The sequence below is a fragment of the Mustela nigripes genome, chromosome 2 (assembly GCF_022355385.1).
Source record: "Mustela nigripes isolate SB6536 chromosome 2, MUSNIG.SB6536, whole genome shotgun sequence".
NCBI classification, from domain to species: domain Eukaryota; kingdom Metazoa; phylum Chordata; class Mammalia; order Carnivora; family Mustelidae; genus Mustela; species Mustela nigripes.
The window spans coordinates 729,083-751,748 of record NC_081558.1 but is presented as its reverse complement, the minus strand read 5'-3'; the positions used below and the strand labels follow the sequence as shown (position 1 = coordinate 751,748).

The window sequence follows — 22,666 nt, the reverse complement described above, 5'->3', positions numbered from 1 at the left end:
CATCCGCCCTCGGCTCAGGTGAGGTCGTGATCCCGGGCCCTGGGGGCCGGCGGGGGTCGTGATCCCGGCCCTGGGGGCTGCTGAGGTCGTGATCCCGGGCCCTGGGGGCTGCTGAGGTCGTGATCCCGGGCCCTGGGGGCTGCTGAGGTCGTGATCCCGGCCCTGGGGGCTGCTGAGGTCGTGATCCCGGCCCTGGGGGCTGCTGAGGTCGTGATCCCGGGCCCTGGCGCTCAGCCGGAAGCCTGCTTCTCCCCGACCTCGGCCGGCCCGCCCCCCACACTTGCACTCAGTCTCAAACCTTAAAAGAAACACAACCCACGACACTCAACTTTTCATCCAGGGAGAGAATCTGAACACTCAGGGAAAACTCCTTTTTCCGCTTACTGCCGGTGGACGTCTCGATTCTGGCCAGCACCTGGGGAGCGGGACACCGGACGCGCGGCCGTTACGGAGAAGCCAGGGCGCCCGACACCGCCCACCGCCCGGGGGCTCTCCCGGGGCGGCCCCCGCTTCTCCCAAGTGCGCGGCCAGGCCTTCCGCCGTCAGGCGGGCCGGGGAGGCCGCGGCCGACCGCTCGGGCCCCGCCGCCCCCGCGTCTCTCCGGGCGGACGCCGACCCCACCGGACCCGCCGCCCGAGGGGGTCACCTGGGCCGGCCACAGCCGCTGCTCCCATCGGCACAAGACATACTGGGCGTCCGTCATGACTCGGACTCATGGGGCCCGCGGGGACGACGGGCACGGACCGGGCGCGCTGCAACACAAGCGGCACAGCGGCGTCGGGGCCGCCCGGACGCGCAAACCGCCGCGCAACAGCCCGGCCCCGCGCGCCCCGCCGCGAGGACGCGGCCGAGCAGCCCGCGGACGTCGCCGGCCGCCGCGGGGCCCCCTGGGGACGGGACAGCTGCGCGGCGTCCTCCGGGCCGGCCGCCCACGGGCCCCGCCGCGCCGTGGTCGGGGAGGGGCGCACGCGGCGGGGGCAGGCGGGGGCCGGGCCGGGGTCGCGGAGGGGCGCACGCGGCGGGGGCCGGGCCGGGGTCGCGGAGGGACGCACGCGGCGGGGGCCGGCTCGCGCCCCCCGGGCCCCTCCGCTCGGGGCTCGCCCCTCCCCCCAGGCCCGCCGCGGCCGCCTCGACCCCGCCGGCCGACCCGCGGGACGCAGCCCGCAGGCCTCACCGGGCGCCCGGCTCCGCAGCGCGGCGTCCCCGAGCCCGGCCCGGAGGACGACGAGGCCGCGGCGGCCCAACGGCGTCGGCACCCGCGCCTTCCCAGCCGCCTCCCGGGCCCGCGCTCACCGCCTCAGCCGCCGCCGCCGCCGCCCCCCGCGGGCTGAGGGCGGGGACAGCCTCGCGGCGCCGCCAAGCCCTACCCCCGCCGCCAGCCAATGGGACGCCCGTATCCGCCCAGGGACCCGCCCCTTCCGCCCGGGCGGGCGTGCGCGCGACTGACGGACGGGCGCTGGGCGGGCGCGCGGGCGCGCGCGCGGTTGACTGACGGGCGCCGAGAGGGCGGGCGGGTGCGAAGCCGAGGGGCGCCGAGCGGGCGGCGACGGCGGGCGGCCTCCGCCCCGGCCGGCCCCGCTCCCTTTGGGAACCCGCCCCCGGGCCCCGCGGCGTGCGGAAGGCGCCCTGTTCCCTCCCCGCCCCCGCCACACGACCCGAGAGAACCTTCCAGAGCCTTCCAGAACCTTCACGTTCCTGAGGCGCCACGTGCTGCCGCGGTGCCCCTGACGGCGCCGCCCAGCGCAGCCCGGGACGCAGGTACCAGGGGGCCGGGCTCGGGGTCACGTCGCCTCTTTTCAGCTTGACCCCCGCACCCCCCACCCCGGCGTCGGCCAGGCGTGGCCCTCAGCACGGCCCGGACCCTCACGCCCTGCCGCGGGCGCAGGGGGCGACGGGCGGGGACATGGGAACTGGGGGGCGACGATCGGGGACGTGAAGGAACTGGGGCGCGGGGGGCGGCGGGCGGGGAGATGGGGAACTGGGGGCGTAGGAGGGCGCGGGGCGCGGGGGGGACGCGTGGGGCGGGGGCGTTGACGCCCCGGGCAGGCTGGGAATGGGGAGCCGAGGCCTGGCAGGGGGCGGGCGGAGGGAGGGGGCGGAGCCAGCGCCGGGGGAGGGGAGGGGCGGGGCCAGCTCCGGGGGAGGGGAGGGTGGGGCCAGCGCCGGGGGGAGGGGCGGGGCCAGCGCCGGGGGGAGGGGAGGCGGGAAGGCGCGGCGGCTGTCTGCGCCTGCGGGTGTAGACGGCGCCCGCGCCTCTGGTGCCCGGGCACGGTGCCCGCCGAGCTCTCCTGGGGCCCTCATCGGGGAGTGGGATGGACCAGACGGTGGCGGAGTCTGAGTCCGGAGGCGCGTCTGCCGAATGCGGGCTCAGCTGCGGTTCGGGCCGGCTCGCCCTCGGGGTGCGGACGTTGCTTGCAGTGGCCGCGGGTCGGGAGGGAGGTCCACGCCCGGCGCAGCCGCTCGCAGGTGTCCGCGGGCTGACGGCGGTGGAAGCCGCCCCGCCTGGCCCTCCGCTCGCGGACGGCAGCTCGACCTGTGCGCGCCGGGTCTTCGGGCGATCGGACCCAGCCCCGCAGGCTCCCCGTGCCCGTGCCCTCCCCGAGTGGCAGCCGCGCTCACCGGCTTGGTGAAGTCCGGCCGAGCCCCTGGCGGGTGCGCCGGCCGGACGGAGGTGGGCGCCCGCCCCCCGGCTCCCGGGGCGCCCGGGGAAGGCCGTTCTCGTGGCGGTTCTCCCGGTCCCTCGCGCTCTGGTGGGGGAGCCTCTCCCGCGGCCCCGCGTCGTGGGATGCTCCGCCCCCGCTTCGGGGACCGCCTGGTGGCCCGGCCCGGGCGCGCCTTGCGGGGGAAGGGGGCGCTCGGGGAGCTGGGGCTGCTGGAGACGGCAGGTGGTGCGGTAGGGACAGCGGCGTCCGCGCGCCTTACCGGGAGCCGCAGCCGCGGGAGGCCCGGCCCTCGCGACCCCATTCTTCGGCTTCTGCTCCGGCGCAGCGGCGCGGAGCCTGTTGGCGGACCCGCCTGCTTCGTTCTCAGCCCGGCGGGCGTCCGCGCCGGGGGCTTCTGCGCGCTCCCAGCGGCCTCGGGTGCGCCGGGACTGCGCGGCGCGGGGCTGCTGCCCGGCCTGTGCGGCTCCCTGGGCTCGCTGCCCGGCTTCTGACCTGGCGCTGAAGGTTCCCAAGAGCACGGGCCGCTTCACGGACAAGGAAACCCAGGGAGTCCAAGGCAGAGCGGAGACTCAGCTTCTCCGAGATTTTGTATTTCCTCCAGAAACACAGAGCCTGAGCCGGGGGAGGGCAGACGGAGAGGGAGGAGCGGCCCGCGTGGGGATCACGGCCTGCGCTGGAGGCGGGAGCCGCGGGCTGGGGTTTCATCCGGGAAACCTAGCTCCAGTGGTCATCGGCCGTTGAGTATGTGCAGGTCCTGCCACAGCCCGTACCGCAGGAGTTGAAGAAACCGAGACCGTAGCAGGGTTGCTCGCGGCCGGGGCTCCCGGGCTGGAGGCATCGTGGAAATGACATTTGGCCTGAAAACCTGATGTCTGAATGACCTGGGGACGGGGGAAGCGTTTTCAGAGCTTAGGGGCCGTGCAAAGGCCATGGGGTGGTGGAAGGCCCTGCCTGTCAGAGGAGGTAAGCGATGCCTGCTGAGGCCGGCAGCAAGGGTCAGGGAGAGCAGAGGGAGTCCCTCCAGGCTTAGGTGGCCCGAGGAGTGTGTGTGTGTGTGTGTGTTTGAAGATTTATCTGTTTGAGAGAGGAAGGAGGAAAGGAGACAGGGCAGCGGGGAGGCAGACTCCCTGGTGAGCAGGGACCCTGAGGTGCGGCTCGATCCCAGGACTCCAGGATCATGGCCTGAGCCAAAGGCAGTCGCTTAGCCCACTGAGCCACCCAGACACCCCCTAGGAGCAACTTTTGAATTTTTGTTTCTAATTTATCATCTTAGGATGACTACAGGCTCACAGAAGTTTGCAGGAGTCTAGACAGGGGCCTTGGACGTGTCCTCACGTTCCTGCCGTGGCTCTGCTTTGTGCTTCTGTGACACAGTATCCCAGCCAGGACCCTGACCTGATGCCGTGCGGGCAGAGCTCTGAGCCGCCGTGTGGCACGCGTGGATTGTGTACTCGCCACCCTAGCCAAGAGGTGGGGCATCCCCACAGCCACAGAGCGCTCCCTCCAGCCGCCCCTGGTAGACCCACCCTGCTCGACCCGGGGCGCCCCCGAGCTGTTCTCCATCACCCCCTTCCCCGGTGCGGCCTTACAGCACACAGCCTCTGGAGACCAGCTCTCGCCACTCGGCGGGCTGCCCCAGAGAGACCTTCAAATTCTCACGTGTATGGGGCGTTCTTCCTTTTTGTGCGAGTGCTGTTCTGTGCCGTGCGTGGGCCCGATCATCTCCCTATTTTAAGGTCCCTGACGTCAGTCCCGTGCAGGCACAGTGTCCCGGGTGAGAGTGCGGGCATCTCTGGGACCCATCTGGCCCACGCAGGAGACGAGAGAGGGGTGGAGGGGTGGTCTAGGCACTGGCCTACCATGTCTGCCCTGCATTCCCAGGTGCAGGCGCGCCTGCACAGCCGCCGCCGGCTGCGGACCGGAAACTCTCAGCTTGCCCGGTCGCGAGGGAGCTTCTGCTGCTCCGAGGACAGCTAGCACACCCCTCCTCAGAGCCTGTCCGGACCCCCCCAGCGGCGGCCGAGAGGACTCACCAGCCCCTTCCTGTACGTGTGTTGTAGGTTACCCGGCACCCCACAGCTGGGGCCCTGGACCAAAGAGGTGCTCCTTGGGCATGTCGCCTTTGCGTAGTCCAGCCAGTGTGTATTGGGGGAGACCGTATCGGGTATCTCCCCTGTAAGCCTGCTGCCTCTTACCTGTAGTCGCAGTGAGAGAGAAGGGTGCTGTGTCTGTCCCCCACCAGCCTGGGGGGAAGCCTGGCCTTCCCTCCGGCGTCTGTGGGGCCTGGAGCCTTGGGGCAGAGTCCAGGAGAGACCAGACTAAGTGTCTGAGTGAGGGGTCAGGTGGGCAGATGCCTCCGTGTGGCGCTGCCGTCAGGTGGTGGGCCACTGCGGGGGGAGGGGGCCCATCTTTCTCCTTCACCATCTCCTGACTGATTCTGGCCGTTGGCACTTAGCACGTCCACGCTTCTTCCTCCAAGGGCTCGTGACTTGGTATGGTCCTCGGGGGCCTGACCTCTGGGATATGCCCGGGATTAACAAATCTAGGCGAAGTGTGAGCGTGAACAGGGCAGCCCGGGGTGCCCGGCTGGACTTCTGCACACAGCGTAGGCCGTAGCCGTGTTACTCTTCTAGGGCTGTTGTACCGAAGAACCGCATGCAGATAGTCCACCACCTCCTGGTCAGGGAGCCGGAAAACCCGGGCTGAAGGGGTCACAGGGCCACGCTCCCTCTGGAGGCTCCGGCCAGGGCCCTTCCTGCCTCTCCCAGCCTCTCGGGGCCCTGGAGCCTCCTGGTTAATGACGCGCTTTTCTCGGTGTGTCTGTGTCCGGATGCCCTTGGTCTTACAAGCTCCCCGCTCGCCAGATCAAGGCTGACCTCGTCTTGACTATTCACATCTGCAAAGACCCTGTTTCCAAGGAGGCCCCAGCTCACAGGCTCCTGACGGTCAGGACTTCAGCAGAACCTCTGGGCTCGCATTCAACCCGGAAAGACCTCCCAGCTGGCAGGCTCCACCCCTGCCGCGGGTCCGGGCCTAGCAGCGATCTCGCGCCCCTCTCGGCCGCGTAAAACAGAGCTGAAGTGCGAGGTACGTCCCGGTCCGTGTCAGACACGTAGTGAAGGCTCGTTGGGCGTGTTACTGACGTACAGCTGATCACTCAGGCTGAGCCCTCGAGCTGTTCCAGCCTGCAAATGGGCCTGTTCTACACACAGACTGCAGTGGCAGCCGGGTGTGTTTCTAGGGGGCAAGTCTGGCAACCCTGTTCAGTAATGGGATTTGTGGGTTTTTCTCCAAAGGGGCAAATGGAACTTCTAGGAACATTACGCTGATTTCTCTTTCCGCCAGAGCCTTTGGTACGTGCCGGTCGGAGTCTCGTCTTGGTTAACAGAGACGCTTTCAACAGCGTGTGAGTGTGGGCGCGAAGCCTCCAGAAACCGAAGAAAATTGGTTATGAGATACATATTTTAAAACAGGATGGGGCAGGCCCCTGGGTGGCTCAGCCGGTCAAGCATTCGACCCTTGATTTTGACTCAGATCTTGATCGCAGGGTCCTGCGAGGGAGCCCAGTGTGGGGCTCCCTGCCGGGTGGGGAGTCTGCTTGGGACTCTCTCCCTCTGTGCCCCTCCCCCCGACGCGTGCTCTCTCTCTGTCTCTCTCAAAACAAATACACATTTTTTTTAAATGTTGGCTGCTCTTTTAATCAAACATATAAAGCTAATTTTATTGTGGGTCTGTGCTGATAAATTTGCATGCAATACAATTTGCCATGTAAGTGTGCGATTCAGGAGGGGCGCCTGGGTGGCTCAGAAGCATCTGCCTTCTGCTTGGGTTACGATGCCGGGGTCCTGGGATCGAGCCCCACATCGGGTTCCCTGCATAGCGGGGAGCCTGCCTTTCCCTCTGCCTCTGTCTCCTGCTCCCCTTGCTTGTGCTCTGCCAAATAAATAAACAGTATCTTCTGAAAAATAAAGTGGCAATTCGGTGATATTTATTCACAACATTGTATAACCTATAGCTCTGGAATGTTCCAGAACATTCCATCACCCAAAAGGAGCCCGTCCCGGTTCCCGTTAGCATTCACCACCGCCTCAACCTGTTCCCCGGCCCCCACGAGCCCCCTTCCCGTCCTTGGAGGAGCCTGGTCTGGACGTGTCACACGCGTGGACTCACACCCGTGTGGCCTGTGTCTGGATCCCTCCCTGCGTGTTGTGGGCTCGGGGGTCTGTGCCCGGGGCCACACGTCAGTGCTCCACTGCTTTTCATAGCCCAGTAACGACCTCGGGAGTGGTGTGGTAAGCTAAAATGGCCACGGAAAGACATCCATACCCTAATTCCTGGAGCCTATGAAATGTCTCGCAGAGAAGGAATTTTTAGACGTGTTTAAGTAAGTTGGGGATCTTGATGGGAGATGATACAGGATTATCTGAGTCCCGGTGTCATCACAGGGGCCCTGATCAGAAGGAGGCAGCAGCGGGGATTTGATGCTCACGTAAAGGAGAAGCCTTGTGAGGCTGGAGGCAGAGACTAGAGCGATGCGGCCACAGGGTCGCACCGCGGAGCCCCCAGGAGCCAGAAGAGTCAAGAAGGAGCCGCCCCGGGGCCTCCAGAGGGAGTGTGGCCCGGATACTCTGACCCAGTAACCGTGACGGAGGCCTTCTGACCTCTAGAACTGTAAGGTATAGATCTAGGTTTTAACCGCCCAGCGTGCGTGCAGTTAACTGGTTTCCACCGCTGTTCCGGCTGAGCTGTGTCCTCTGCAAACTCGTCTGTTGACGTTCTGAGCCTCGAGGCGTGACCGTGTGGATACAGGGTCTTTAAGGAGGTCATTAAGTCAGAGCCAGGCCACGAGGGCGGACACAGGCGGAAGGTGGCCGTCCACACGCCTAGCGGGAAGGCCTCGGGAGGGACCAGCCTGCCCGCGCCAGGATCTCAGACTTCTGGTCTCCAGATCTGGGAGAGGAGATGTCTGGCTCCCCGAGTGTGGTATTTCTTGACCTGGCCAAGCAGACGGAAACAGCAGCCGTGGGTAACCGATACCCCCTTCCATGTGTGCCCCCCCACCGCCACAAGGACTCTGTGCCCGGCATCCCTGCGCGTGTCGTGCCTGTCCTGGCTTAACCCCCGCTGGACCTGGCTGCTGGCCGAGCTGTGGGCATGGAGGGAGTGTGGGGCAGCTGCTGTGGAGACTTCTCTGGCCATTCCTCAGAAAGTTAAAAATAGAAGGACTGCATGGCCGGGCAATCCCACTCTGGGTTTGTACCCCAAAACACCGAAAGCCTTGAATATCAAACATCATCCGTACCTGTGCCCACAGCAGCACTGTTTACCGCAGACGGACGGGGCCGCACCCAGCGTCTGTCCACAGATGGAGGACACACGCGGCACCACCCGTCCCATACAAGGAACACGCAGGAAGGGGGGGACCCTGACCCCTGCCGTGACGCAGAGGGACCCCGAGCACACGGGGCTCAGCGACAGGACCCAGAAGGACCCGTCCTGCAGGTCCCCGCTCCCAGGAGGGCCCCAGAGGAGTGCCACGGACAGAGAGAAGGGGGTGGGAGCCGGGGCTGGGGCAGGGCTGGGGAGTCCGTGCTTCGTGCGGGGAGATGGAAGGTTCTGGAGACTGAGAGTGGGGGCTGCTGAGCTGTGCCCTCAGAGATGGTTGCGATCTTGAATTTTATGTGCCTTGTACAACATTAAGAAAAAAAAACTAAACCCCATTCCTACAAGCCAGGATTTCCCACCCCGTGTGGGGTTCTTGACGTGTTCCATGTTGGGCTCAGAGGGCAGCAGACACCCGGTCAGGAACATGACCCCAGCGCCACCCCCTTTCAGGGGTTCTCTGGAGGCCGTGTCCCTGCTCCGGCGAGACCCCTGCCCTCCCACACCAGGGAAGGGCCGTGTGCTTCGGGTCTCCTCAACCAGGAGTCGAGGATTAGCCCGTTGAGTTCCCATCCTGTTTTTAAAAAGCCTTTCATTTGCACTCAGGCATTTGAGGCTGCACCACCAGTGTGCTGGAGACTGGCTTCCTCCCTCTGGCCTCCTCCCAGACTCTGCCGAGCTCTTACTTGCTTTCCGCAGGGTCCTCCAGCACGCGGTCTCGTGTTGTGCCCAGCCGGTCACGGGGACACAGCCGCCAGCCCCCGCCCAGCCCTGCCCAGCGTCCACGCTAACCCTCGGACACCCGGACCCCGGATTCCTCAGGGTCATGCCGCTCTGCTGAACTTCCAGCCAAGACCCTGAGTGGAAACGAGGATTTCCCCGTGTTTGTGTGTGTGTGTGTGTTCGTGTGTGAGTGTGTTCGTGTGTGTGCGCGCGCCTGCCTGGATCAGAGCTGGTGTGGGGCGTGGCGGCCCCTGCAGGCGGATGGCACGTGGTTGGCCAAGTCCGCGGCTGCAGCTGGGCTCACCCCGCTCCGGGAGTCAGGCCCCCCAGTGCCCCAGAGCCTGGGCTCCCGCTCGCAGCCCGCAGCTCCGTGAAGCGTCCCTGGAGCGCGGACTGGCCCCGGGCGGGACCTGATGGCTTTAACCGGAGCCTCCATCCCACCAGCAGGTGTGCTCCGTCGGCAGGTCGAGCTCAGAGTGGGCACCGAGGAATCCAGTGGGCTTCCGTGGTCTTCGTCACAGGGGGCGACTTTTAAAGGTGGTGGCAAAATACTTATTAACACAGGGGCACCTGGGGGCTCAGTTGTCGAGCGTCCGCCTTCAGCTCAGGTCGTGGCCCCGGGGTCCTGGGATCGAGTCCTGCGTCCGGCTTCCTGCTCAGCGGGAGCCTGCTTCTCCCTCTGCTTGGGCTCCCTCTCCCACGGGCTCTCTGTGTCAGATAAATAAACAGCTGAAAACAAATATGTGTAAAGTGAAATGTCCCGTCAGTCGGGACTCTGTAAGCACGGCGTGAGGCGCGCTCACGCTGCCCTGCGAGCGTGCCGCCCTCCGGCTCCAGAAGGTTCCATCTCCCGGACTGAGCGCTCCGATGCACCGCCCCCTCCGCAGGGGCCGTTTGGAGACCTTCACTCTACTTCTTCCCATGACTCGGGCTGTCGCCCGCACACGCAGCACTGGGCAGAGCATTAAAACCGCAGCCCTTGCTTGAGGTGAGTCCTTGTGACGCAAACTCGAGCGTGTTCAGGCTTTTTAGTTTTTACTAAAGACCAGACGAGGTCACGCTCTTCCTAGATGGCATGGGACGCGTGGTCGGGCAGCGTCGGTCTCCTTATCATCCAGAATTTTGTTGTCGGAACGTGAAACGGATTGATAAAAATGTTTAAAAACCGTAACTCCAGGGACGCCTGGGTGGCGCAGGGTCGAGCCCCCGACTCTTGATTTTGGCTCAGGTCCTGATCTCGGGGGTCCTGGGATCCAGCCCCTGTCAGGCTCTGTACTCAGTGGGGAGTCTGCTTGTCCCTCTGCCTCTGCCCCCTGCCCCCCCCCCAGCTCGTGCGTGTGTGCACAGGCTGTCACTCACTCTCTCTCTCTTTCTCCAAAAAACCCAGTAAAACCCCATAACTGCCCCAGAGCGACTAAAGGTGAAGAAAGTGCGATTTCCGAAAGCACAACGAGAGCAGCAGGAGGAGGAGGGTCGTGCCTGCACCCGCTGTGCCGTGGGCGCGGCCGCCGCGGGCTGTCGGCGGACGTCCACCCCGTCCGTCCTTTGGGGTCCGCCATCCGGGTTAGGACGTTGGATGCCCGCGCGGCCACTCCGCCAGCTGCCGGGTCCCTGCTTGTCACCACCGCTCCCCGGCTCACGTCCTCTCTTCTGGTCCCACCGGACGTGTTTCCGTGCACACTCCCTCTCTTTCTTGGCTGTGAGAAAACCCTGAGCTCGGACACGGCCCCAGCAGCACCACACATCCGAAGGGAAGGGAGCGAGGGAAACACCAGAAAAAGTCGCGAAAGGAAACCTCTGGGGACACGGCGCGGTTTGCTCCTCCCCAGGTTGTAGATGAGCTGGTTCCCTAGTGTCTCAGGATGAAGGCAGGGCTTCCTGGGAAGGGGGCGTCCTGCGACCAGCGCGGACGGGGTGCCGGCGTGCCATGGAGACGTGGGCGTTTGTGAGCGCCTCACTCTCGTGCATCTGACGGTCTGCACGGGCGGCCGTGTCCCGGCCTGGGTTTGCGCTTGGCGCTCTGGGCGCTGGACGTACAATGGAACCGGGGGCCGGGGGCCTGTTGCACCGGACCACCCCGTACGTTTCTCTGTGCCTTTCAGTAACTGTTTCAAAATAAAAAAGATGATAAGAGATGTGTTCTAGAAATCTGTTCCCTCCCCAAACGGGCAGGGCTGGGGGCCCGGGGAGGATTTGGAGCAGCCCTGGTCACTCCACCAGAGGCCTCTCCCAGCCAAACCGTTGTTCCCAGAACGTCGGCCTCTGCCCAGACACGCAAGCCACAAGCTCAGAGGACTCGGGCTGTGGTTCACGGATGCGGCCCCCGCTCAAAAGAGACAGAAACCTTGCAGCATGTTTAAAAACCCCACAGACGGGCACCTGGCCTGGCTTCATCAGGGCGGGGGACGGGGGGTGCAACTCTTGAGCTCCGGGTTGTGAGTTCGACCCCACCTTGGGTGTAGAGATTACTAAAAAATAAGATAAATGAACTCAAAAAACGTAAAGCCACAGAACACTGTATTTCTGCAAACCCGTGTCAAGGCCGGAGTCCTCCACGGGAGACAGCCTCCCTGTGTCCATGTCAGAAAGGAGGGAGTGACTATTCCCCTGGACAGCCGGTGGTTCCGGAAGCATCAGGAGAACGCTGTTCTGAAACGCAGACTCGCTGGAACCCTGTCCTCCGGGTGAGGGGAGGCCACCGCTGAGACGGGCCATGGCTTCAGACCAGGGCTGCCTGTGCTCGCGGCACCCACACGCCACGCTCCCGGGGGGGCCCGGGAACCGCAGGGTCAGGCAGCAGCAGGCGGCTCCCTGAAGGAGCCGGCTCGGGGCCAGGGGCAGGGACAAGACGGGCCGCAGGCACGAGGCCTGCCGGGTCACGGTAGGACAGTGCCCTTGGAGAACTCCGGGTCCTTCCTGGCTCCCGACACAGTACAGTTCCTGGGCTGGAGGTGTTGAGTGGGAAGGAAGCCTTTCAGCTCTGTTCACGGGCTGCACTCCTAGACCTCAGAATGGGACTTGATTTGGGAATAGGGTCCCTGCAGGTGTAATTAGCTCAGATGAAGTCCCACGGGGGGCAAGGGGGCAATCCAGTGACAGTATTTTTATGAAAAGGGGAAGTCTGAGTGGCCCCCAACCCTCGGGGTCTCAATGACCACAGCCATCCCAGATGCCATCGGCTGTCCCCGCGGCAAGACTGCTGGCGGAGCGTGCCGCTGTGGGCACATCTCCTAAGGGGTCTCGGCAAATGTCCTGCCTTTTCCAGCTAAAAAGACCATCTAGTTTCTTTTAAAACGGTCCTTTAAAAAAGTAGTCCTTGAGAGAAGGCACCGACTCTCAAAAGTATTCACTTCTGAAATTTCAGAAAGGGCACACGTTTGAAACTATTTATGAATGACCAGGACGTTTGAGTGTTTCTTTAAGGACACACAGATGCTACTTTTTGTTTTCAGATTCCGGGATCTGAGGTTTTCCTTGGTTTTTTCAGAGAATGAGTCCTTTTATTTGAAGTTGGAAACCAGGGCAGAGTAGACATTTCATTTAGGATTGCAGACTCAGGCGGTATCCTTTAATTTGTAAAGGTCATAAATAGGAGGAAAGCCCGAAACTCCAGAACTGAGTGACTTTAGAAAACCAAAGAGCCTCCCACACCAACAATGGAGGGCCCGGTGTGTCGACACACCTTCCCCGCCCCCAGGACCTAAATCCCCCAGAGCAGCTTGGGGCCCCTGAGAAGTTCCCACAAGAACCCACAGAAACAGCTGTGGACCAAGGACGCCGCCCTGAAGCCCCCACGCCAGTGTCCGCACGAGTGGCAGAGAGACATGTCCCCGGCGCGCCGGCCCAGGGCACCCAAATCAGGAAAGGCTGAGGAACAGCCCCAGCCCGTGGCATCCGCGTTTGGGGACTGAGCACCGCTCTCCACGGGGGACTCCCAGAGCCACGGGGGAGACGCAACCACCACCAAGTGTCGCGTGGTTCCAGATGGGGTCCCGGGACAGGGGAGGGCAGGAGAGGAACCGGGACACCTGAGTTCATGACGGACCATCCGTACCGGCGCGCCAACCCAGACCAGTGCTCCAGGCCGCGGCCAGGCCTCAGGAGCAGGGAAGCCGCAGAGGACACGGCAGCGCACTCGCCTGTCCCGAGTCTCCCTGTCCCCACAGAACCCCTCTGCGCCCAGCGCTCACCACAAAGCTAGAAGAGAAGCCCGTGAGGCCGGGCTTCGGAGGGGCGGGGCCGGGGGCTAGGGGGAAGCGCGGGGAAGTGAGTGCGACGGGCCACAAGCGGCTGCCACGCATCCAGCCACACTGGACCACCTCGACCAGCGGTCGGGGGCGGGGTGACCTCAGCCGCCCCCAGAGAGGCTGGGCTCTCGGAGCTGACTCTGTTCTCCCTGTGGGGAGCCTGTCAGGCCGGTGCACAGCATCGCACAGGGGCCAGCGGCCTTGTGCCGTCCCGCGGGGTCTGTGGACGGTCCTGTCCCGCCGATGCTGCCTTGCTGGAATGTTCTTCCTGCAGCTCCCATGAGGAACCTTCTGCCCCAGCTGCAGGGGGCCAGGCCGGGGGGGGGGGGGGGCCGGGGCGGCCCAGGGGGTGCCCCGGGCGGCTCAGAGGATGCTCGGGGCGGCTCCTGGACCCACGGGGGCCGTCCCCGCCCCCTCCGGGAGCCCCTGCTCCCCAGGGAGACTTTGTGTCCCAGGAGCAGGGCTGTCTTCTACAAGACTGACGACCATCAGTGACCCGGGCTGCTTAGCCAAGGCAGCTGCAACAGGGGAGGCCTGGCAGCGGAACGGCAGTCCCATAGCCCCTCCGGGCTCCCGCTCCCAGCCCGAGGAGGTGGTTCCTGCGGAGCGAGAGCCTGTCCCAGGCCCACCAGCATCCCCGGGGGAGGGGGCATCACCCGCAACCACAACCCCAGAGCCTCAAATATCTTCGTAAATCCCAGAGCAGGGGGAGGCTGCACCACCGGCAGAAGCTCACGGATCCCGGGAGGGACAGGCCGTGGGGCGGGGCTGGGCGCCCTGCGACACTGCGGACGGGAACGCCTGCCCCGACCTGCACAGTCCACGACGGTTCTAAAAAACGATAGCGCGTTCTAGAAACGTCGTATGATATGTGAATTACACCTCAGGAAAGATGTTTCTTAGAAAAAATACACTATTATGATATAGTCTTAATTTTCTAACGTTTCTGAAAACATGTGTGCAGGGGTGCCTGGCTGCCTCGGCAGGTGGTGTCCGACTCATGGTTTCTGCTCAGGTCCTGAGGTCGAGCCCCATCTCGGCGCCTAGCGGGGCGTTTGCCTGAGAGTCTCCCTCCCTCCCTCCCCCTGCTCATGCTTTCTCTCTCTGAAGTAAACAAATCTTTAAACCTATGCATGCAGGAGCGCCTGGGTGGCTCAGTGGGTTAAAGCCTCTGCCTTGGCTCAGGTCATGATCTCAGGGTCCTGGGATCGATCCCCGCATCCAGGGAGCCTGCTTCCTACTCTCTCTGTGTCTGCCTCTCTGCCTGCTTGTGATCTCTGTCTGTCAAATAAATAAATAAAAATTTAAAAATAAATAAATAAATGCAGAAGATATCTCTGTATGCGTTATGTATGTACATATGTTTACTGTCTTTTCTGAGTTTTATTCTCTCAAAATTTTCCACCATTTAAGAATTCTGTAATTTGAAAAATGCTTTATAGACCCTCGATATGGATGATGTGTTGATCTTTGTCCCCAAACCCATGACCCAGCCCGACGGTGAGAGGAACACAGGCCCGGGAGAAGGACTCTGTAAGCTCGCCAAGCAGACTCCTCCAAACTGTGCGGCTCTCGAAACGCACGGCAGCTCTGAGAAACCATCTCAGCCCCAAGGGGCCTCCGGGGACATCGCCCGGGATCCCGACAGGTCCTGGGTCGGAGGGGGGCGCCAGCGGGGACATGCGCGTCCGGTCGGGAAACTCGTTCCTGTAACACACCAGCGCCCGTCACCTGCCGTGTCCGAGGGGCCAGCACGGGCCTGCGGCTGGGCCCGGGGCTTTGCATTCACAGAAGATAAGACTGTCCTCATGATGAGATCCTAATAACAGGACTTATCCCAGAAGATCAGGAAATACTTCGAAGGCCCACCACTCCTTGGGCTGTGAGGCAGGGGACCGCTGACGATCACATGGGCACGTGCTGTGGTCGCAGAGTGAAGGGCTTGGAGGGACAGAGCGTCCCCCGCAACCGCGGGCCACCTGCCTCTCCTCACCCTGACCACAGGTGACCAGAGACCACACCACGCTGGCTGTGGGGGGTGTGGCCCCAGGCCTGTACCGGGAGGCGTGCAACCGCCTCATGTCCCAGGCAACAGGGACCCGTCCCAGGCCTGGCGGCGCACAGATGTCTCTCTCCCTGTCACCCCAGCGATCTCGAGACCATGGACGTTTTCACCTCCGGCAAAGGATGTGTTTCACTCAGCATCTGATCTGGGAAGCAGGTTCCTCTGATGCCCCTGGCGCAGCCAGGTCCATCCTGCGTGGCCGGGAGCCTGGCTGTTGGGGGCTGGTGTGGGCGCTTTGTGGACGCAGGGATCTCTGAGCCGGTGGGCCCTCTGCGGCCACCTCCCACAGCCCAGGTCTTCCTGCGCCACGCCCCCCAACCCCCCCGCCGGTGCACAGGGACCGCCGGCCAAGGCCTCTCCACCACGTCCTCACCTTTCCAGAGGCGAGCAGAGCAAGAGCACCCCCCCAGGAAGGGCCCCCAGCCTGCAGCGTGGACACCAGGCCCCGGGGCACAGACTCCGGGCAGGAGGGCCCACAGGTGCATGGAGCCCCAGCCTCGGGGCAGGCCTGCGCGTCATGGCGGGGAGCCCGGGACACCCGGCAGGCCAGCGAGGAATCGCATTGAGCATGTGCTGTGCGGTGTTTGGGACCTACTTACGCAAGGAAACGGCTCGCAAGCGCGGAGTGTGCGAGTCCACCGACGGGAAATGTCTGGAACAGGCCAGTCTGCAGAGACGGAAACTGGGTTAGCGGGAGCCGCAGGCGGGCTGGGGCGAGGGGGAGCGGCTGCTAATGTGGACAGGCGTCCTTTTGGGGCGGTGGAATGTTCCAGAACTAGAGAGAGGTGGGGGGCACAGCCTCGTGGGTGTACCACATGCCGCTGAATTGTTCACGTTAGAAGGACCGTTACCTAAATTTCACCGGGATTTGGAAAAACTTCAGGAACCACTTTATTTTTTTAGAGAGCGAGCACAAGCAGGGGGAGGGGCAGAGGGGGGAGCAGCCTCCCCGCCCAGCAGGGAGCCCGGATACGGTCGATCCGGGACCCTGAGACCATGACCCGAGCTGAACCACCTGAGCCCCCCAGACACACCTTCAGGGGCCACTTCAGAGGGGAATCCATGCCAGGAGCCGCGGCATCCAACAGGACTGGGATGCCAGCCATCTCCCCGGGCCCCATTTGTCAGGCTAGAGGATGTCGTCCCAGCAAAGCGATCAGGGGTCCAGGATGCCCACCAGGACTTGCAGCTGTCGGGGACCATGCCGGGGTGAGCACAGCCCTTCTCGGGCACCGCCACCACCGCTCAGTCCAGAAATCCATGGTGCTGGTGGGCGGGGCCCACGCACCCGGTGCCTCTCCTCCCGACACGCGTGCCACTTGGGTGACGGAGGCAGCAGCCCTGAGGCAGAGGGACGTGGCCCGGCCCGCGGCGGGCACCGGCCAACAGGTCCCTAATGGACACATCAGAGGCCCCTCCGAGTGAGGATGGGTAGGAGGCACGGGGCACACACATCCCCGATGGTGGTTGGGGCGCCGCAGCGGTGGGCGCTCGTGGTTTTGCTTGGGTGACACATTCGCCGGAGGAGAGGGAACGCCAGCGTGGGGCCTCGTGTTTTATTCATGGGTCGAGCTCTGTGCAACTCTTACAGGGTTTTAGCAGGAAGCTTCTACCGCCACCACACCTGAAAAGTCCTGGCCGCTGTGGTCAGTGCGCTTCCAGCCTCTCCCAGAGGCCAGGGAGGGACGGCCCAAGGCACCGCTCCGACGTCCGCCCACGGTGCTGCCCCCCACACCAGCACTGGCTGGGAACTGGCCAGCCCCGGTGCTTTCCCGAACTGGCTGCCGCGGGCAGGGGGCCGCTGCTTCTGTAGGTGAGGTACTGGTCTAGCTCACTGCCGCCCGGGAACCGTTCCCCGGGACCATCCTGGCCCTGCGCCCACCAGTCGGCGGACTGCTGCCTTTTCCCTCATTTTGCATCCCGGAGCTCCAAGGGGGTGGCCCTGAGCCGGGCCGCTGGGCTGCGCATTCCCGAGCCATCTCCCGGCGGACCCGCCTCTGGCCCGCTGGTCTGCGGCTCGCGGATTCTAGCCGCTGTCTCTGCCTCGCACCCCTCAGCCCCGGAGCATCTCCTGCCTCCCGCCGTGCTCGCAGCAGGTCCCTAGGCATCGAAGGAGAGCCCGTGGCCCCACAGGGAGACAGACATCAGTCACCATTCAGGATTCCGCCGGGCAGGACAGACAGAGCGGGGTGGGAGCCCACAACAGAACGCCGCCGTACAAGGATGGGAACCAGCCCCCCTTCTCCCCAGAGAGCCCTCAAGTGCCTGATGCCATTGGCCGAGAGCTGCTGCCCGGCCCCGTCCACAGGGTGGAAAGGAAAGTGTCCCCTATTGTCTCCGCAGAGGGACACAAAAACCAGGGACAAAGGCAGCCTTCCTGGAAGGGCTTTCAGCCCCTGCTTTGCACAGTGGCCCCAGGGACCCAGACGACAGGGCAGGGGCAGCAGAAAGCGTGGGACGAGAGCGGGCTTTGTGCACCGTCCCCTCGCCGCGAGCGAGGACGGGGCCTGCTGCAGCCGTGTCCATCCAATGTCAGGAGAACCGGAACCGTGGGAGGTTCATCGGGCCCATTGTGCCCTGCCTTGCCCCCCCCCCGGCACCCCCCAGGCCTCCCGGGGCCCAGCAACCCCACGGGCAGTCAGCACGGCGCTGTGGGAGAAGGCCCCGCTTGGACAGGGTCAGGGCTGCAGCCCCAGGCAGCTCAGGGTACAGAAGGGGACCCCACTGTGAGCGCCCGGGCTCCCCCATCCCTGACCTGCCCCCCGCGCCGGATCGACCCTTCCCCCCCTCCTGGCGTCCACACGCTCGCCCGGCCACACGGGCTCCGGGGGGGGTCCACCTGCTCCTGCGGGGGCCGTGCGGAAGGATCGCTGGGGCTTCCCAGCTCTGGCTTTAAGACTTAAGTAAACGTGGCCGGGGGAAGTTTCTAGAAGGGCAAAGAAAGCAGGATTTTGCTTGGAGCCAAAGGGAAAAAACCTCAGAACAAGACGCCGTATCTCCTGCCTGTAGGAGTGGGCAAGCGGCTCTCTGGCCCGGCGGCAGGGGGGCGCTGCCAAGGCGCCCACCCCCGGCTGCCTGTCCCCTCCGCAGCCAGCGCAGGCCTTCTCTGCCTCCAGTGCCCAGGGCAATCCAAGGGCCCGGGAAAGCGCTGCCCCACGACCCTGCGAAGGCTGCGTGTGGGCCCCAGGCTTCCGGCGCCCCGACCCTCACCACATGCACTGCAGGACATCCTTGCGGGATGAGAGAGCCCCAGCTGGCCCGACAGACAGGACACAAAGGGCCCAGGCAGGCAGCAGGCAGCAGCAAGACACAGGGACCCCTGAGCACCCAGGAGGGACCGAGCTCTGCGTGAGGGGAATCACTGGCCGTGCAGCGTCCTGGCCCGCCTTCAGGGACTTGGAAATTGGCCGCGGTGGAGAACGCATCAGCCCAGGCCTTGCCAAGCGCTCGGCTCCATTTCCCGCGCACCGCAGGCACCAGCCCCAGGAGCGGCCGTGGGGCGACATCTGTCCGGAGCTCGGCCAATGGAGCTCGGCCAATGCAAACCACCGTCTGTCTGGGAGGAGGACTGTCTGCCCTGGGGGGAAAGGGTGTGACAGGCACCGGGCCTAGTGACAGCGGGGTGCAGGACACGTGAGCACGCCCAAGGCCACCGCTGGGGCACAGGGAAGCAGATGTCCGCCCACGTCACTCATGCTGCTGGGTCCTTGGCGCCAGGGAGGGCTTGGAGAGAAGGCCGGCCACTTTCCTGCGGTCGTCACGTTTCCTGTGACGCTCGAGGTGCGGTCTGCGAGGGGTGGCCAGGTACCCGGGGCTGGTGGCCGGCCGCCGGCTCGGGGAGGCGGCCGGACAGTTGTCCCGGAGCCTGTGCCTGCCCCGGCCAACTCGGACGCTAATTCCCTGTCCGAGCAGGGTTAGTGCTGCCCTTCTGTGACCCCCATCTGAGGAATGGTGACAACTGTGAAATCACGGGCTGTCAGGTCGGCGGGCCGCAGCGAATGACACAGCCGGCCGTCCATTCCGCGCGGGAAAAACCCGACCGTCTTCTGAAACAATGGCCTATGTTCTCCAAACACGTTCAGCTGCTGCTTCTTTGTATTGTAAAAAATATGTCGTCTAAACAAATTTAAAAAAAATTTTTTTAAGTCCCCTCTCTGCCCCACACAGGGCTCCAACTCATGACCCTGAGATCAAGCGTCGCCCACTCCCCGGACGCCCTGAAGGACACTGGGTTTAGCTCAGGGAGTAGACGGAGGACAACGGGAAGAAGGCCGGGGACCAGGTCCGCACCCCGCGGACATCCTCCGGGAGCTGGTGTTTTCTACAAACGCATCTTTTTGGGTTTCTTATGCTTCTTCAGTTTTCTTTAATTTCACTCTTTGTTTAGAAATAGCGACAGGTTCCCAGGAGCTCGTAAAGCAGGGACCGGGGAGCCGAGGTGCGGACCCCCTCCCGCTCCCCATCCCCCACCCGTCGGTCCGTGCGTCCCAGCAGGGCATGGGGCCGGCACACGGAGCTCCCTCCAGCGACCTGCGGACCCGCACCTCTGCAGGCCCGCAACCCTGCCCTCCGTCGTCCGCACAGACCGTCACATCTGCCCCGAAAGTCTGTCACCGGGAGAACGTTCTCTCCGTGTCTTTGGAGAGCGGCCGCATGCCTGAGGGGCCCGCCGGGGTGCCCCTGCCGCAGTGCCGTAGTGTCTTCCTTTGTCTTCCCAGTAACGTTCTGCAGCGCCCGGACCGGCTGGTGTCCTGACGGCTCGCGGGCGGCGTCCTGTCTGGGGCTGTTGTGGGTCAAGCTGCCAGGCGTGTCCGTGCTCGGGTTCCAGGGGGACACGAGACACTAGTCTTCCTCTCTGGGAGGAAGGCCGGGGACGAACCCGGCAAGGCTCGCGTCCCAGTGTGTCCCACGCTGCCTGGCGGGCTGTTTCCCGGCCCTCGTCGCCGGATGTGGACGCATGTCGCCTGTTGTGGTGGTTTCTCGGGGTTCCTCCGGGCGGGAGGTGAGAGGCAGGCGGCTCTCACGGTGGCCGTGGGAGTGGACGCGGCGCCCGGCACACGGCACACGCTTGGATGTGGCTCCCCTCGGACCACGTGTTTCTAGAAGTGGAGTAACAGGGTGCCGGGCCACGGGGAGCACAGGTGTCCCACGCGCATGGCCACTGCCCTCTGGCGCGTCTCCAAGTGGCCTTTCTCTGCAAACAGACGCTCGACCTATCACACCCTGCTCCTTCCAGGTGGGAACGCAGACTCGGCGTTTGCAGACGTTGTGAAGGGACCTGGGCAGGCCAGTCCGGGCTCCTCGCGGCGCGCCGTCACCGTCCAGTGGGGAAGGCTCCCGGGATGCCCGCGCTTAGCCCGGCATTGTCTGCGGGACGCGCCCCACGGCCGGCGCGGCCTGCTGTCACCAGTCGGTGGCTCCTCGGACGCCCCCCGGCACCCCCGCCTTTGGGAGCCGCCGCTCTGTCCTCTGGACCCACAAGCTGGGCGGCTGGCGTGGATTCCATGCGGGAGCGAGGTCACGCGTGTTTGCCGGTCGGCCTGGTCCCTTTCGCGCCAGCGACGCCGCTGGTAAGGTCGCTGGTCTCCACCCCTGTGTGTCTCCCAGATTCTCAGCACGAGGGCTGCGCACCCACGGCAGGCCCGCCGCCCCCACTTCCCTGAAACAGTCCCAGCTCAAGGCCAGTGACACCTCCTCCCCCGGACTGTGGGTCTCACTGGCTCGGTCCCTGCTCTGTCTGGGGCTGGTGGCCTTTGTTGGCCCACAAGAGGAGCCGTTGGGGGAGGACGTTCGCGGTGCGTCCCTGCGTGGGAGGTTTTGGGTTCCCGGCGCTCAGATCCCACACGCAGCCTTTCTTTGCAGCTGCTGGCTCTGGAGCGTGCCCAGAAAGCACGCTTGCTTTAAAAAATATCTTTAACATTTTTAAATTTTAAAAAAATTTAATTAAAAAAATACATTTTAAAAAATATATATTTTTAAATTTATTTAAAAAAATATATTTATTTGGGGCGCCTGGGGGGCTCAGTCGTTAAGTGTCTGCCTTTGGCTCAGGTCATGATCCCGGCTCCCGCGATGGCGCCCCGGACTGCGCTGCCTGCTCGGCGGGAGGCCTGCGTCTCCCTCTGCCCCTCCCCCGGCTTACATTCCCTCTCTCGCTATTTATAAATAAATAAGTAAAAATTTTTAAATCTTAAAAAAAATACGTGGCCTTGCAGTGGGGACTTCACGGATCAAGAGCGACTCCGGAACATACGTCTTCACGAACTCTATTTGCGATGGTCTGTGCTGTGCAGGAGAGTCGGCTCACAGACACCCAGGCCCCCACACCCCGCGTCCGCATCTGACCTTCCCCCCAAGAAACGGGCAGGGGCCTGACTGGTCGGTGAGATGAGGGCCCTGAGGGGCTCGGGCGTGGGGAGGCCTGGCCCCGTGGGCTCTGTTCCCGTGTCTGCGTCAGCCCGAGGTTCGTCAGCCCCCGAGCTTCTGCCCAGGCCCCCCACAGCCCGGACGGCATCTAAACAGAACCGGATCCCAAGCATGTTCCAGGACGACGGGGCGACAAACCTGGGCCCCGCAGACACCCACACCCCTACCCTCGCTGATTGGTGGAGTAACATCGGTCGCTCCCCAGACACCCGCCTCAGGTCAGACCCTTTCCTGGACTTGCCAAGAACACGGACCCGGACCCCTTTCCAGGGTAAACCACCACCGCCAAGCCAGGGTGAGCCGCCCCCTTGAACGGGTCTCGCAGACGCTCCTGTCCATGCCTCTGGCTCTCGCTTCTGGCTCACGCTGAGTTTCCACCCCTGGAAGCCAGGGGCCCACTCGGCTGGTCCTGCGGGGCCCCCGTAGGTCCCTGGACTCAGCCCGCATCGCGCAGAAATCCCAGCCTTTTGGGAACAGATTTCACCTGTTTTTCCAGTAACGTCTTGTCTGTTCCAGATCCCAGCCAGGATTTGCCATTTCATCCACCTGTCGCATGCCCCCAGGTTCCTCTGGCCGGATCCTACTGTCCTGTAAGATCTGCCAGGGAGGGGCGCCTGGCTGGCTCAGTCGGTGAAGCCTCTGCTTCAGCTCGGCTCGTGGTCTCGGGGCCTGGGATGGAGCCCTGCATCGGGCACCCTGCACAGCCTCTGCCCCCACTGCTTGTTCTCTCTCTCTCTCTCTCTCTCTCTCTCTCTCTGACAAATAAATAAAGTCTAAAAAAAAAAAGAAAAAAGAATCTGCTGGATTTTTCTCTCCCGTTGGTGTTTACATGAATTATTTCTAATCTCTAGGATGTGGTTTTACTCATCCCTCAGGGTTTCCGTCCCCTAACAGATGGGTCCCCACGTGTCCCAACGCCCAGAAGACATGAACGGGGCCTTATATGAAAATGGAGTCTGCAGACGCCACTCGTTAAGACGAGGTCCCCCTGGAGTGGGACAGTCTTGAATCCTACGCCGCTGTCCTCGTGAGAGGAGGGGATGGGTCAGAGACGCACAGAAGAGAAGCCACGCGTCCACGGGGATGCAGACTGGAGAGTCGGAGGAGGCCACCAGCCAAGGGACGCCACGATCGCCAGCAAGCCACAAGCGGCCAGCCGC

General features: G+C 63.9%; 1 protein-coding gene and 3 long non-coding RNA genes across 6 annotated transcripts in view; 2 read left to right on the top strand and 2 right to left on the bottom strand.

Annotated features, from left to right (window-relative positions):
* Positions 1-3,033, bottom strand: part of PWWP3A (PWWP domain containing 3A, DNA repair factor) — an 18,889-nt gene extending 15,856 nt beyond the window's left edge. The window contains exons 1-3 of one of the 2 annotated variants that reach the window (XM_059388475.1): positions 2,923-3,033; positions 647-752; positions 330-415 (exon numbers count right to left, since the gene is read on the bottom strand). In XM_059388475.1, coding sequence (XP_059244458.1) covers positions 330-415; positions 647-703 — 143 coding nt within the window. In that variant the 5' untranslated portion in view covers positions 704-752; positions 2,923-3,033. Of the gene's footprint in view, positions 1-329; positions 416-646; positions 753-1,293; positions 1,350-2,922 lie in introns of those variants that run through there. The other variant, XM_059388476.1, reaches the window with a different exon arrangement.
* A 504-nt stretch (positions 3,034-3,537) lies between these two features.
* On the top strand, positions 3,538-6,633 carry LOC132010705 (uncharacterized). Of its 2 annotated transcripts, none has more exons than XR_009402265.1 (5): positions 3,538-3,626; positions 3,937-4,133; positions 4,545-4,708; positions 5,528-5,750; positions 6,009-6,633. It is a non-coding gene; the product is annotated as an uncharacterized LOC132010705 (long non-coding RNA). The 2 variants fall into 2 exon arrangements; XR_009402263.1 differs by having other exon boundaries at positions 5,513-5,750.
* Positions 6,634-14,689: 8,056 nt separating this feature from the next.
* Positions 14,690-22,067, bottom strand: LOC132009639 (uncharacterized). The gene is made up of 3 exons (XR_009402020.1): positions 21,991-22,067; positions 15,680-15,747; positions 14,690-14,722 (listed from the first exon to the last, which is right to left on the bottom strand). It is a non-coding gene; the product is annotated as an uncharacterized LOC132009639 (long non-coding RNA).
* Positions 20,588-22,080, top strand: LOC132009637 (uncharacterized). Its single transcript, XR_009402019.1, has 3 exons — positions 20,588-20,650; positions 21,296-21,801; positions 22,023-22,080. It is a non-coding gene; the product is annotated as an uncharacterized LOC132009637 (long non-coding RNA).
* Positions 22,081-22,666: the final 586 nt, after the last annotated feature.